At 38.6% G+C, this 14,736-nt stretch overlaps 2 protein-coding genes across 3 annotated transcripts in view; one reads left to right on the top strand and one right to left on the bottom strand.

Annotated features, from left to right (window-relative positions):
• Window positions 1–6,859, bottom strand: part of LOC126161419 (CDP-diacylglycerol--glycerol-3-phosphate 3-phosphatidyltransferase, mitochondrial) — a 100,841-nt gene extending 93,982 nt beyond the window's left edge. The window contains exons 1-2 of one of the 2 annotated variants that reach the window (XM_049917213.1): window positions 6,709–6,859; window positions 1,529–1,739 (exon numbers count right to left, since the gene is read on the bottom strand). In XM_049917213.1, coding sequence (XP_049773170.1) covers window positions 1,529–1,739; window positions 6,709–6,752 — 255 coding nt within the window. In that variant the 5' untranslated portion in view covers window positions 6,753–6,859. Of the gene's footprint in view, window positions 1–1,528; window positions 1,740–6,708 lie in introns of those variants that run through there. The other variant, XM_049917214.1, reaches the window with a different exon arrangement.
• Window positions 6,860–11,677: 4,818 nt separating this feature from the next.
• Window positions 11,678–14,736, top strand: part of LOC126151928 (inactive peptidyl-prolyl cis-trans isomerase FKBP6) — a 76,657-nt gene continuing 73,598 nt past the window's right edge. Inside the window, exons 1-2 of the mRNA XM_049915974.1 lie at window positions 11,678–11,894; window positions 12,878–13,118. Coding sequence (XP_049771931.1) covers window positions 11,809–11,894; window positions 12,878–13,118 — 327 coding nt within the window. The 5' untranslated portion in view covers window positions 11,678–11,808. The remainder of the gene's footprint in view (window positions 11,895–12,877; window positions 13,119–14,736) is intronic.

The following is a 14,736-nucleotide window of genomic DNA, read 5'->3' as shown; positions in this document are numbered from 1 at the left end:
GTGCTTCATAATAAATAACCCCACTCTGTATGAAATGAATTGCCTACATCATGAACATAACACCAGAAGAAAAGAGGATTTCCACTGTGAGTTAAAGAACTTGACACTTATTCAGAAAGGGGTAAAGTACGCTGGAATGAAAATTTTCAATTCCCTACCCAACAGCATCAAAAGTATAAGGAGTAGTACATCAGTATTTAAACGTAGCTTGAAAAATTATTTACTTGAGACCTCACTTTATTCACTAGAGGAATTCTTTCAGAGAAATAAGTAAAACCCAGATTGGAAAGATGTTTTTAAATTTTTTGACACTGTTTACTGTTAAACTAATGTAATGCCCTAATGTAAAAATTCCTGTTTTTCTCATTTCCATTTTTGGGTCACTTTTAAACCAAAAGTGGGAAGTTTTGATTACTGTTCAAGGTTAAAGTAGATGCAATAATGCCCTAAATATGAAACTGCTATCTTCACATTTATGTTGACTAGTTTTTAAGCTAATAAGTATGACTTTTGTGCACTGTTATTAATACTATAACAACGTCTTTATTCTATGTATTTTTTTTATGTACATTGACACGTTCCACATCTGAGTGACTTGCTCACATGTACAAATCTATGGAACAAGTATATAAATAAATAAATAAAATATTCATTGTCCAATGTACTAAATTTAACTGGGATTCTGTACAGAGTTGTTATACCTATGCAGTTTGAGGTAAAAATGCACTTACTGTATCTACAGCTTTTGCATTGCATGCCGATGTTGGTTGGTAACGACTCACGTGACAAATGATGGGAACTGAATACAACAAATCGTGGTTCAGTTGGTAGCCATCAAGATTGCTTTTTCATAATTTATAATATGGTATTTTGTTCTATTGCATTAGAATTTAACCCCAACACCCAATATGACAAATGTATAACTCAGGCTAAACTAGACATCAATCTGTTATGGAAACGATATTTTTGCGTTGAGATTTATTAGTTTCACCAACTCATATGCAAAAGGGTACATTCCAACCTACTTAGGCCTTGGGCTATGCTTATTGGTCAGTCTATGAGCACGCCTAGTTTTTTCCCACTCACATTCAATGGCTTCACCAACTCTCAATTAAACTGTTATAATCTTTATCTAACCTAGACCTCAAGCTACAAGCCAGTCTGTAAGCACAACTAGTTTTCTTCCCACCACCCATATCGAAAACAAATGTAATCAGTTTGTATATTCTGATAATAGAAATCATTCAACAATTCTATTGGCTAATGTATACAATCACCCCATTGGTTATGACCAACTTCAAAGAACTTCCAACATCAACACATAAGTGCACTTTTGGGAGGTTTCATTATTTTTGTAAACTAATTAGCCTATTGTACAGACATTAACAAACACTCATTTCTCACCAAAATGAGAAATACCTTCAATTCATTCTAATAAAAATCAAACTATAAGCAATATCTCCACTTAAACAATATTACAAATCAACATTTTATTATAAATTCAAACACCGACAAGTGATTACTATACCTTCTCACCATCTAATGTGAAGAATGGTGCTACAGAATGCAACCACTGAAAGGAGGAGGCACTTGTTGGAAGCTTCTGATCTCGACAAGCCATCACAATCTCTTCAGGAACAATATCTTCTGTCTTATGTCTATGAAGAAAAGAGCTCAAATGTTTTGCTGTGTATAATACTGGCAACACATTCAGATTGTTTCCACAGTCATCTGTGTATCTGTGAAAAAACATGTTGCATAAATGAAATGGTTATAACTGTAAAGACCAGTAACTCCTAAACTATTGATATCTAAAGAAAACGGAAATGTAATCCTGAAGCTGGAAGAGAAGAAATAAATTTAAAAAAATGTGTATTGTCCATTTCAAGCTATCTTCAATTTCCTCCTCTCCAGAATGGTCTCTACAACAAAATAAACTGTACTCACAGTAGCAAAAATGCAGAGTCAACGAAACTAGGCTGTTTCTTATGGAGCAAATATTCTAACATAAATGTTAAGCACAGCTTGAACAATCAAGATTTTGAAACACTAGATTCATGGGGAACCTACAAACACAATGCATAGACTGGTAACACTGCAAAAAGGGAGATGGAAGCAGAATGCATCTTATAGACATAGTAGCAATAGCAGTGCTGCCTCATTGACAAAGTCAATGCAAATACTTGTGCACTTTGTGAAACAATATAGGCAGCACTTGCCATGAGGTGTGATGTGACCACATGGAGGTATAGAAAGTACCCTCAGAGAGCAAAAGGCAGCTCAAATAATTGTGCCAAATCCTGATATCAGTATGACCCCAAAATGCATAATGTATTCAGAAACAGAGAGCTCATTAGGCCAAAGTCTGCAAGATATTTGCCAGGGCCAAAATAATTTTCTGGATCATGGTTCATTCTTTGCTCCTCCATCAGTCTCCTAACTGGTCTGATGTGCTCCGGCAAGACTTCCTGTCCTACGCCAACGTCTTCATCTCAGTGTAGCAACAAACATCCTCAATCAGTTGGTGAATATTTTCCTGTCTCTAACTTCCCATACAATTTTTACTCTCTGCAACTCCCTCTAGCACCACAGAAGTTATTCCCTGATGTCTTAACACATGTCCTATCATCTTGTCACTTCTTCCTGTCAGTGTTACCCACAAATTCATTTCCGCGTCAATTCTGCAAAAAACCTCTCCACATTTATTATGTCAGTCCTCCTAATTTTCAACATCCTTCTACAGCCAACATTCAAATGCTCCGCCTCTACTTTTTCAGTTTTCCCACAGTCCAAGATTCATTCCCATACTATTTTCTGCTCTATACATGTATACTCAGATATTTCTTCCTCAATCTACATCTACATGGATAATCTACAAAACACAGTTAAGAGCCTGACAGAGGGTTCATCGAACACCTTCACAATTCTGTTATTCTACTCTTGTATAGTGCGCCAAAAGAACGAACACCTATATCTTGCCGAACGAGCTCTGATTTCCATTATTTTATCTTGGTGATCGTTTCTCCCTATGTAGGTCGCTGTCAACAAAATATTCCTTTTAGCACTCATGTGGATGACCTCACACTCTTCGTTATTTAGAGTCAAAAGACAATTTTCACACCATACAAATATCTTTTCTAAATCATTTTGCAGTTTGTTTTGATCTTCTGATGACTTTATTAGTTGATAAATGACAGCGTCCTCTGAAACAACCTAAGATGGCTGCTCAGATTGTCTCCGTAATTGTTTATATAGATAAGGAGCAGCAAAGGGCATATAACACTAACTTGGGGAAAGCCAGAAATCACTTCTGTTTTACTCGACGAACTCTCCATCAATTATTACAAACTATGACCTCTCTGACAGGAAATCACAAATCCAGTGACATAACTAAGACAATATTCCATAAGCACACAATTTCACTACAATCCGCTTGTGTAGTACAGTTTCAAAAGCCTTCTGGTAATCCAGAAATAGGGAATCAATCCGAAATCCCTTGTCAACAGTGCTCAACATTTCATGCAAATAAAGAACTAGTTGTGTTTCACAAGAACGATGTTTTCTAAATCCATGAAATTTAAATGGCGGTTTCTTGTACCATATCTCCCGGCACTCGCAATTCACAGTCTGTCATTTTCCAGCCTAACAAAGAGCTTGAGCTGTGTTACAAATTTAAGGCTGATGTTTAATACCAGTAGGCCTACACTTCTTTCAGTCAGGAATGCCCTTTTTTTCCTGTGTGTCTACTTTTTAGTATCCCCTTGCTTCTTCCATCATGTATTATTTTGCTTCCAAGGAAGCAGAATTCCTTCACTTCATCTAATTTGGAGTTCCTAATTTTGGTGTTAAGTTTATTGCTGATCTCATTTCTGCTATTCTTTGTCTTCTCAATTTATATTCTGTACACATCAGACTGTTCATGCCATTCAACAGGTGCCAGAAATCTTTCACCAACAATAACCATGTTGTTAGTGAACCTTATCACTGAGGCCTTTCACCTTTAGTTTTAGTTCCACTCTTGAACCATTCCTTGCTTCTATGATGTGGATACTGAACAGTGGGGATGAACCACTGTATCACTGTCTTACACGCTTTTTAATCCAATCACTTTGTTCTTGGTCTTCCATTAAATTGTTACCTGTTGGTTATTGTACGTATTGTATATTATCCATTTTTTTTTCTAAAGCTTACATCTATTTTTGGAGGGAATTTTGTACATCTTCCATTGTCAAATGCTTTTACTAGGTCAACAAATCCTATGAATGTATCATGATTTTTCTTTAGTCTTGCTTCTGTTATCAAATGCAATGTCAAAACTGCCTCTCTGGTGCCTTTACTGTTCCTAAGGCCAAAGTAATCATCATCTATCAAAGTCTCAATTTTCTTTCCCATTCTTCTGAGTATCATTTATGTTGCCTTAGCTACCTTTGGCTATTGATACACAGCTGAATTCAATACTTGAACTGTGCAGTAACTGTAGCAAATATGTTCCTCGTATTACATTTATTTCCTCTGGCAACTCACAATCTGATGCCTCACCCCAAACCTATCCTTAACTACAGGTATGCTACTTATCAATCTGTTGTCACAGTACTCATTGCGATAATTTAAATGGTGGCTTCTTGTGCCACAACTGCTGGCATTGACAATTCACAGGCTGTCATTTTCCAACCTAACAAAAAGCTTGAGCTGTGTTACAAATCAGTGTCACCACAACTGCCATTCCTCAACAGTACAAACAATATTGTTGGTTGGTTGGTTGATCAATTTGGGGGAGGACGACGATCGGATTAGGGAAGGATCGGTAAGGAAACGGCCGTACCCTTTCAGAGGAACCATACTGGCATTTGCCTGAAGTGATTTAGGGAAATCATGGAAAACCTAAATCAGAATGCCAAGACACGTGATTGAACCATCATCTTCCCAAATGCGAGTCCAGTGTTCCACCTCGCTCAGTAAAATATTGATGTCATTATAGGAGTATTTAGGTCAAACTTTATAACCTAATGTAAAGTCAAACAATCTGCGAAGATAACTAAATGATATCAGTTTCAGCACTCATCACTTTTCTCACCTCTTGCTGACTATCTAATGCTATGCTCCAACTGCATACACAGAACACACATTAACCTGTGTACTGTGGAAGAAAGGTGCTCTTGCTGGGTGGCACTTTCCCTGTTCAAGACTTCAGCTAAAGCAGTGACTGTAAAACAGATCCTGTACAAACATCAGAGATGGAGATGATGATGATGATGATGATGATGATGATGATGATGATAGGTGAACACTGAGTGTACCTTCTAAGTGCTATTGATAATATTGTAAAAGTTGTGAAGTGTCCCCTCCCCCCCTTTTGCATTTTTCAATATGGTGCAGATGTAAACACTAGGCTTCACTACTGATCAGACTGTAACCATAATCAGATTTTATGCTTCGCCAACTATTAACCAAATCGCAACCTTGCACCCTAATGTAGACCTCAGGCTGCACAACATATCAGTGTGTTACCACAACCAAGATTTCAGAGGGAACTGAAAATTCAATTCACACTTGCCTAATCTGATCCAAGTTTGTAGATGTTTTATTTAGGTTTCATTTATACTTGTAATGCATCTGAAATGTCCTATACTACTGTGCTGAATGTTCAAATGAAAAATAAATAAAACTGTTATAAATGCAAAGTATGATATTACTGGCGATTTTTTTTAAAATGACCTGTGCTACAGATCAGTCTGTCATCACAACAAAGTTTTTTTTTTAGCATCACATTTGATGGCTTCACAAACTCACAACCAAACTGTTACCTTCCAACCTAACCTATACCTTGGACTAAACGACAGATCAACTATCACAGCCAGATTGTATTGTTTTCATATTTTTTGTCTATGCCAACTAGCAACAAAGTTGAATATATGAACAAAAAGGTGGCATGACAGCAGCCATTAGCATTATGTCACTAGTCAAAGCTTACAACTCTGATCAAACATTCCTCTTGACCACAGTATTTTATGTATGCTTGTCAAAGGCTGATATATATATATATATATAAATATGAGTGACAACTTAATGATAAGGGTTATGCATACAGCCAGACAAAGTGAAGTACCAAAATTGTTTGTCGAATTTCTCACTATCAAAAATCTACATTATGCTCTAATGGAAGATTAGCAAACCACACCAGGAAACCATGGCAAGAAATTATAATGTGTGAAATTGCAAATTGTAATAACTGAAGAAGTCTTGAAGACAATGTGAGCGATGGATAAAGGGCAGAAGATGATGAATAAAACAAGAATACGAACAAATACAAGGAGCGGCAGAATGTTTAACAGTTTCACTGAAAATACATGGATCGTTGAAAACTATAACAAATTATATAGCCTGTAAAGTTGTACAGTCATCAATACAATGAGGGTGTCGACTTGAGTCAATGACAAATTTAACAGACTATTTTCATCTGATACTAGAGGCCACTAGAACATAGACTACTGTGTGATAGCTGCTATACAACACCGAAAACCAAATAACGCACGTTCAGTCGTTTGCGATATGTAAAAACACGAAACGATGTGCTAGCAGAGAGTATCTACGAATACTTTGGAAGATAAGCGTTTAACATCCAACCGAGGATGGAATCAAAATAATGTACGTTTGCGAATACCTTATAACATTGCCTTCAAACTCGTTAGCTATAAAACAAAAACTTACCGACGAATGCCAATACACACGATCTTATGAAATAAATGAGCCATTCTTGTTATATTTATCACATGGCTACCATCTGAATGTAAAAAATCTTCAGCAACGATTCTCACGTGCAATCGTGCAGACGCAAGTTGACAGTAAACATTGGGTCAAAGCTACGATAACGCACAAGTAAATCCTCTTTCCATAGGCAACGAAAACTTGCACAAGCATTGCCCCGCCATAGCAATGGTCAGTCATCTAACCTGTAGGAACACCCTACTGACTCACTGTCACGCAAGCTAGCCTGACAAAAAAGTTAACTGCCATTCAACTATAAAGGCCAGTCTATACACACCAAACTGTCTGCGCAAATATCAGTGCACATCGTATCTACGTAGACGGGTCGTAACGCACTGAGCGGAATTTTACACAGCAGTCACATGTGCTCAAACATGGAAGTCGGAGGTTTGAACTAAGTTGCTCAAACTTGTCAACCCAAAACACGTCTGTTCAGACAAATCGTAGCGTGTGGACTGGAAATCGTCGTGAGTCTTGCACACGTCCGATCAGTACAAGTGCTTCTCTTTGCGAGCATATTTAATTCTGGAACGACCAATATACGTCAGCAGCGCTTTAGAGAGTTAATCGCTAAATATATTCAAGTAGACAAATACACTGCCTGGCAAAGAAAGTAAAGCATCCAGAAGCGGAGGAGATAACAATATGAAACTTCAGTGTCGAGAGACGATTAATAACTTGGCAATATGAGTTCCTTGATCAGTATGACGTTGTACCCTCTCTGACCTGGTTGCATGCATTAATTCGATTGAGAATGTAGCCGTAAAAACTTGTATTCTTTCCCGAGGCAAAGCGGCCCACAACTGTTGTAACTGGTCAACGATATCCTAGATACTGACACTCATATGGACCTGATGTCAGAGCTAGTCCCACACAAGTTCTATCAGAGACAGATCTGGGATCTTGTTAGCCATGATAGTACCTCAGCATAATGCAGAATTCATAGACACATGTGTTATGTATGAATGAGCATTGTCCTCTTGAAAAGTGTCAATATGATACTGGTACATGACAGGTTACACATGAGGTGCATCCTGCTCGTCACCTACCATTGTGCCATCAGAATTTCATCGTCACTCTTAACCATGATTTGAGCCATACCCGATGGCTCCCCATACCAAGACATCAGGGTAACACTTCTGTGTCTCTCTAAAACAACGGAAAAATGGGATCTCTCCCCAGGTCATCACAATATTCCCCAATGATGGTCATCTGGGGTAGTGCAGAACGCATTGCTGAATACAGTGCAATGCCATTCATCAACAGTCCATGCTTCCTGGTCATGGCACCACTCCAAATACTGCTGGCTGTGTTGTGGCGCCAATAGCATCATATGTATGGAACAGTAATTCCCTAGTAGGGCCACTGCTAGTCTCCAACCAGTGGTGGAGAATAACACAAAATGTTGCAGGGAGTCCACACTTATATGCAGGTGGCAGGGGCAGGTGTGAAGGGGTTAAGTGAGCTTGGTGCACAATATGTCAGTCCTCCCTAGTGACAGTCAGCTGTAATCAATTGGAACCCTAATGGTGTGTATACCTGCCATCACATTTCCATATAGTCCAACATTGAGTCACTGTCTCATGCGAGTGCCCCATAAATCTCGATATTGCTTGATTCAACCAGTGGGGCAAATGGAGCCCCAATATGAGGCCCCTTTCAGATTCTGTCAGGCGCTGACAACTCTGTCCCACGAGAGTACGAAGCATCTCTGTGTCCTTCACAGTGACCACTCAACACCTGACACTGCGCACGCCCCTAATATTGCACCGCAAATGCGGAAATGAGAAGTGCTATTGATGTGCGGTTTCCACAAATGAAATGGTAGCCAAGGGCTCATATTGTTAGCCAATATCATATTGTAATAAAACTTCGAAAGTGTAACTTTTGTGCAGACTTACATGTACCCTAGGTATAATGTTGTTATGTTTGCTTACACTGTGAGTGTTTACTCTTTGAGTGAATTGCGACGTGCTAGTCAGTCAGTGTGGACAGCCCAAGGAGTAAGTCATGAACGAGCGACGGTATTTACCAATGCAGAAAAAGCTGATATGCCCATGGGGTATGGGGAGTGTAGGAAGAATGCAGTTAGTTCCTGTATAGTGTATTTGGTAAGATATCCAAATCGACATTAATCATCTGAGTAATTCTGTATGAACTTCTTCAAACACATAAGTGAAAGTGTTAGCGCAACACCTAAACAATATAACAGAAGGAAACAAGTTACGACAAAAGACAGGGAAATTACATTCTTGCTGCTGTTGCAGATGATCCTCACATTACCTCCTGTGCGATCACACAAGAAAGTGGCATGAATCAGGTAAGTGTCCTATGCATTCTCCATCGATATAGGTTCCGTCCCTATTACAACTCTCTCCATCAAGAGCTGCATAGAAACGATTATGAGAATAATGTTAAATTCTGTATATGGGCATTAAGACAGGGTACTTCAGATGTATCATGTATCTTGTTTAGTGATGAAACCACATTTACCATAAATCGTCAGGTAAACCACTGAAACATGCACTATTGATCTCCATTGGTTTCGTCGCGTGGGAAATCAGCGTCCATGGAGTGTAAACGTGTGGTATGGTATAGTGAACCATAAGTTCATTGGCCTGATTTTCATAGAAGGAACAGTGAAAGCAAAAAAAATATTGCAGACTCCTAACAGCCTATCTTCCAAGGATACCAGAAGACATTACTCGGCAGACTAGGAGAAAACTGTGGAACCAACATCATGGCTGTCCAGCTCATATTGCAAGAAGTACTGCAGCATGTCACCACGAATTGTTTCCAAATCATTGTACTGGACACAAGAACCTGTACCTTGGCCGAGTCATTATCTGGACTTGACACCTGTAGACTTTTTTCTGTGGGGAGGGCTGAAAGACGATGTCTACAAGAACATACAAACTATACCTGATGATATACAAATATGCATTACTACAGCCTGTTCGAACATCTCCACTGAAATGCTAGAACATTTGTAGCAGTCACTCCATACGAGACTGGAAGCATGTACTGACGCTGCCAGTTGTCATTTTGAACCAGCCAGTGATGGTCAATTGTCTCGTTACTGATCAGAATCCACGCAACTAGTCTATGCACTTATGTTGTTCTTTAGTATGTAGTACCACAGGTACTGTACAACTGTGAGTGTGGGAACTTTTCAAAATGTGGTTTATTGTAAAAGAGTCGCACTAGACTCCTGCAACAAACACCACTGACATTCTTATACATTCTCATTTACCTTACTTTTGGTTTGTTAATGTAAATAGGCATTACCGAGCAAGGTGGCATGGTGGTTAGCACACTGGACTCGCAATTAGGAGGGCGATGGTTCAATCCCAGGTCCGGCCATCCTGATTTAGGTTTTCCGTGATTTCCCTAAATCGCTCGAAGCAAATGCTGGGATGATTCATTTCAAAGGGCATGGCCAACTTCCTCCACCATCCTTCCGTAATCCAATGAGACCGATGACCTCACTGTCTGGTCTCCTCCCCCAAAACAACCCAACCACACTCAACAGGCATTGCTATATTTAGAAAAGTGTATGTCTACATACAAAATACACTTTCTAAGTGTTATTACAATTTGTTTATTGACTGACAATACGAACCTCTGACTACCAATCATTCTGCGAAAACTGCACATCAATAGCACTTGCCATTTCCGCAATATTTGTTGTGCAACTTTTGGGTTGGTTGACTTGGAGGAAGGGACCAAACAGCGAGGTCATCGGTCCCATCAGATTAGGAAAGGATGGGGAATGAAGTCGGCCATGTCTTTTCAAAGGAACCACCCTAGGGTTTGCCTGAAGCGATTTAGGGAAATCACAGAAAACCTAAATCAGGATGGCCGGACAGGGGTTTGAACCGTTGTCCTCACGAATGCGAGTCCAGTGTGCTAATCACTGCGTCACCTTGCTCCGTTAAAGTTTAGGTAATTAACCCTGTATACCCTTCCAGTCCTGGTAACAACACTTAACACACATAAAACTAACGCTTTCTGGTGGTCATTCTAACTGTCACAGAGAACTGCGACTTTAATCACTTAATTACCCGCTGATAATGGTGTGTAGGTGTACTAAGTTACACTAATATCCCCCCCCCCCAATGTCTTCACTTTTTTTGTGTGAGACAGTGTGTGTAGGTGTCACATACTTTCGTGGAAAGTTAAAGGCGAAGTGGAAAGAGATCGTAGTAAGAAGGCAGTTGCTTATAAAGAAAAGCTAAGAACACTTGACACTGCGGCAAACAGATAAACGGAAATAAAAACAGATTCTTTATGGAACATTTATTGCAAAAAGGTAAACAAAGGAACGCAAACTATTCGACCTAGCGCTGTATAACCAAATATGTAAGCCAAGTTCGTGGTATGTTGACCTCCTGATATAGGGAGAGTCAGTAGAAATACGATTGGGGACGAGACTGGACAGGCAGTTTCACAGAAAATTAATTATTATGACCGCCAATAGATATTTGTATGCCCTGTGACCAATCGAAAATAATTTCAACAATCGTTACTGTATCTCACGACGTAAATTAGTGTGTGTAAGTTACCGTCGCTTATCTTCACTATTAAGGTCATTCTTGCCGTTTCTATAACTTAGTGCGTTTCTTTCTTTGTTTGTTTTTCTGCAAAAACTGTTATGATCACAGGTCACAGAAAAATTTTGTGCGTTACAAGCTAGGTGTTGAGCTGAAAACCTTTTGTGAGAATGTGGCGGATTGTCGTTGAAATTTCTTTCCTAGTTGGACAGATAGTAGGCCTACCATATACTGAAACTGTGTCGTGTGTGCGCACGAGATTTGTGGCGATTATTTGCATGCACAATGCACATTCTGCACAGATACTTGTGCAAACAGGTAGTTTGTGTTTACATCTGTGGTCAGAGCGAAGAGCGCGATCGGTGTTTTGTATCGGAGTCGGCTACGGGCCATGTGTTGCTGAGAGGAAGTTTGTTTTTGTGTATGCTTGCGTTATTGTTGTGGACAGGAACAATAGTTTATCTGATTTACCCCATCTTTTTCCCTCACAATGGATCCAGACCAGTCTGACGATGGCTTTGATTTTGAGGAAGAAACCGAACCGTGTACAAGACTTACAGACGGCATAAATATCCAGTAAGACTGCTTTTGTCATAGTAATCATCTGTATAACGTATGGTTAATGATTTCTAACTCTATGGGTTCTAAAACCAAATAAACCTGAATGGTATTGTAAAAAATAAAGTAAGCGAGTTTGTTTTACAGTGCTTGTACATATGACTTCACTCTTCCAAAGTGTTCCCGCATCTTGAACATCAGCGCCGGGATAGATTCTATTGGTCGAAGATCATGTGAACATTGGTTATCACGTCAAGGTTTATTAGAGCGCTCCTGAAACCATTGTAAAAACCACACAACATTAATATGTTGCAAATTTCGATTGCTGAATATCAGTTACAATAAACTTACACGGGCATGTTGATGTGGGTGCGGATTACATGGGCATGTAGATGTGGGTGTGGATAGGATTTTGTGTAGCCAGCTCCTCATGGATAGTTCATACTGTCAGCATATTACAACACCAACATCCAGAACAAAGCAAGGGACAGATAGTAGAAATTTTGAGGCGTAGTTACCTGAAACAAATTGTATGTGAATCTGGGGACATTATACAGTAGGGACTTACTGAATGAGGTAGTGCTGCCCTGAAGTCACTGGCCTCATATCCGGGAGGATGGAGTTGCTCTGTCCATTCATTCTGGTTTGGGTTTTACATAGTGTCCCTGGATTGCTAAGGCAAGTGCCGCCAGGATGGTTCCTTAATCAATACCATTGCCAGCCATCTGTCCTGTCGTCATAAAGCATGTTATGTACAGTTTGCTGTGTCTTGTATATTTTGATGTAGTGATTTGCACTTTATTATCTGAACAAATGCCATATTGTTGTGAGATGACAATTGGATGAAGAAATAAATTAAACATATGAGAGTCCTTTTTTTCTAATGATTTCATGCTTTTATAAAAAAAAATTGATAGCAGCATAAAATGTTACTGTATATTTTATTTTGTTCTTATAGTGTTATATAGTAGAAATGTTCAATTCAATCGGTATTGTTTCAGAGAACTGATAAGTAACTCCTCTGCAACATTTGAGGTAAACACGAGTAGTGAAGCTGCACTTGAAGAGAGTTATGGAAGTTACTTCAGTGAAAAAGATGTACTGGACTACGTCAATTTAGACTGTGTTGATGCCGGTTCAGATGATGAAACAATAGGGCAAGGAGCTCCGGAGAATACGCCATTTGAAAGAATTGCTACCAAAATGAAGAACATTACAGAAGATGGAAAAGTTAAGAAAAGAGTAAGTATTTATAGTCTTCTGTCAATTATACTTGATCTGTGTAGATTACAATTAAACCCTGTGTAGGGGAGATTTACTGGTTGAGATGAGAAGCAAAGACTTTCCTCTCTTGAACACGAGTCTGGGTGACTTTTCTAAACCCTCCACATTCCCTAAGCCTCACCAGTCCTTTAATTTCATTCCTCTTCCTTAACCTTCAATCCTTCTAATCAGAAAATGAACATGATCACACCTTCTATTCTGTTCATCATTGTCACATGAATCGCTATCTCAGGTGCCAGTTGTCCCAGTTAGTTGTGGATAGCACTTGGAGCTGATAACTTAACAAATATGATTTGATTGTGTATTTTGTCTGTGTGCTGCATGTTTTATTTATTTATTTATTTATTTATTTATTATTTGTCCCGTGGATCAAATCAGTACAATGACTTGTACAACTGATATGGGATAAGTCAATACAAATATACAGTTTACAGGAGTCTAAGATAGTAGACAAGAATACAGAGGAAAGATTATTTTACATTACCTACAAAATTATGTTACTTAAAGTTACAGCTTTACAGAGAATTGTTACATGATGTGACAAAACTGACTTAACAACATTCAGCTTTGATACTTTATCATGCACTAAGACAATTTTGATTCCAAATATTCCTGGATGGTATATAAGCATTCTTTTAATAAAAGAGATTTCACTGTCTGTCTGAATTTATTTATTTCTTGGATTTCTTGTATAAAAGTTGGAAGATGATTATATAATTTTATTCCCATGTACTTGACACCATCACTGTACAGTTTTGTTGAGTGGGGAAGTATTCTTAGAGAGGTTTTTGATCTTGTGTCATAATCGTGGTAGTCCATATTTTTGCTAATTTTGTTGATACGTTTTTTGGTAAAGAATAATAATTCTAGTATGTATTGGCATGGGAGGGGCAAAATATTTAGTTTCTTAAATAATGGTTTACTAGTGTTTCTTTGTTTTTTGAACATAATTGTTCTGACTGCCTTCTTTTGCAGTTTGAATATCTTAATTGATTCAGAATTTTGGCCCCAGAAGATGATTCCGTAGTTAAGTACGGAGTGAAAGAGCGCATGGTACATTGTGGTTAGGGTACTTGTGTTAGTGACGTTCCTTATTGATCTAATCATGAAGCATACTTTACTAAGTTTTGTGCTGGTAACGTCAATGTGCCTTTTCCATGTGAGTGTATCAGTAATAGTGACCCCCAAAAATTTTATTTCATTTTCAAGTTTAACATTATTTTTTTCCAGTGATATAGTTGGTTGTAATGAATTTCCGTTTTGGGCAGTGTGAAAGGTTATTCCAATTGTCTTTTTTGCATTAATCAGCAGCCTATTACTTTGAAGCCATCGACTTATTTGATCTGTGGTTCTATCTATATTGGATTGGAGAATTTGTTCGGGCGCAGATATGAGTATAGAGGTGTCGTCAGCAAATAAAAGGGTTTTTGTGTTTGGTAGGCTGTGAGGAAGGTCATTTATGTAAAGTAAGAACAGCAAAGGGCCCAGGACGGAGCCTTGGGGAACACCTTGCTTTATGGTATGTATGGAGGAATGTACAGTGCTAGCTGTACCTGAGAGCTTAGTTTCATTTAAT

This window comes from Schistocerca cancellata, chromosome 2 (assembly GCF_023864275.1).
Source record: "Schistocerca cancellata isolate TAMUIC-IGC-003103 chromosome 2, iqSchCanc2.1, whole genome shotgun sequence".
Classification (NCBI taxonomy): Eukaryota; Metazoa; Arthropoda; class Insecta; order Orthoptera; family Acrididae; genus Schistocerca; species Schistocerca cancellata.
This window is presented reverse-complemented; position numbering and strand designations above follow the sequence as displayed.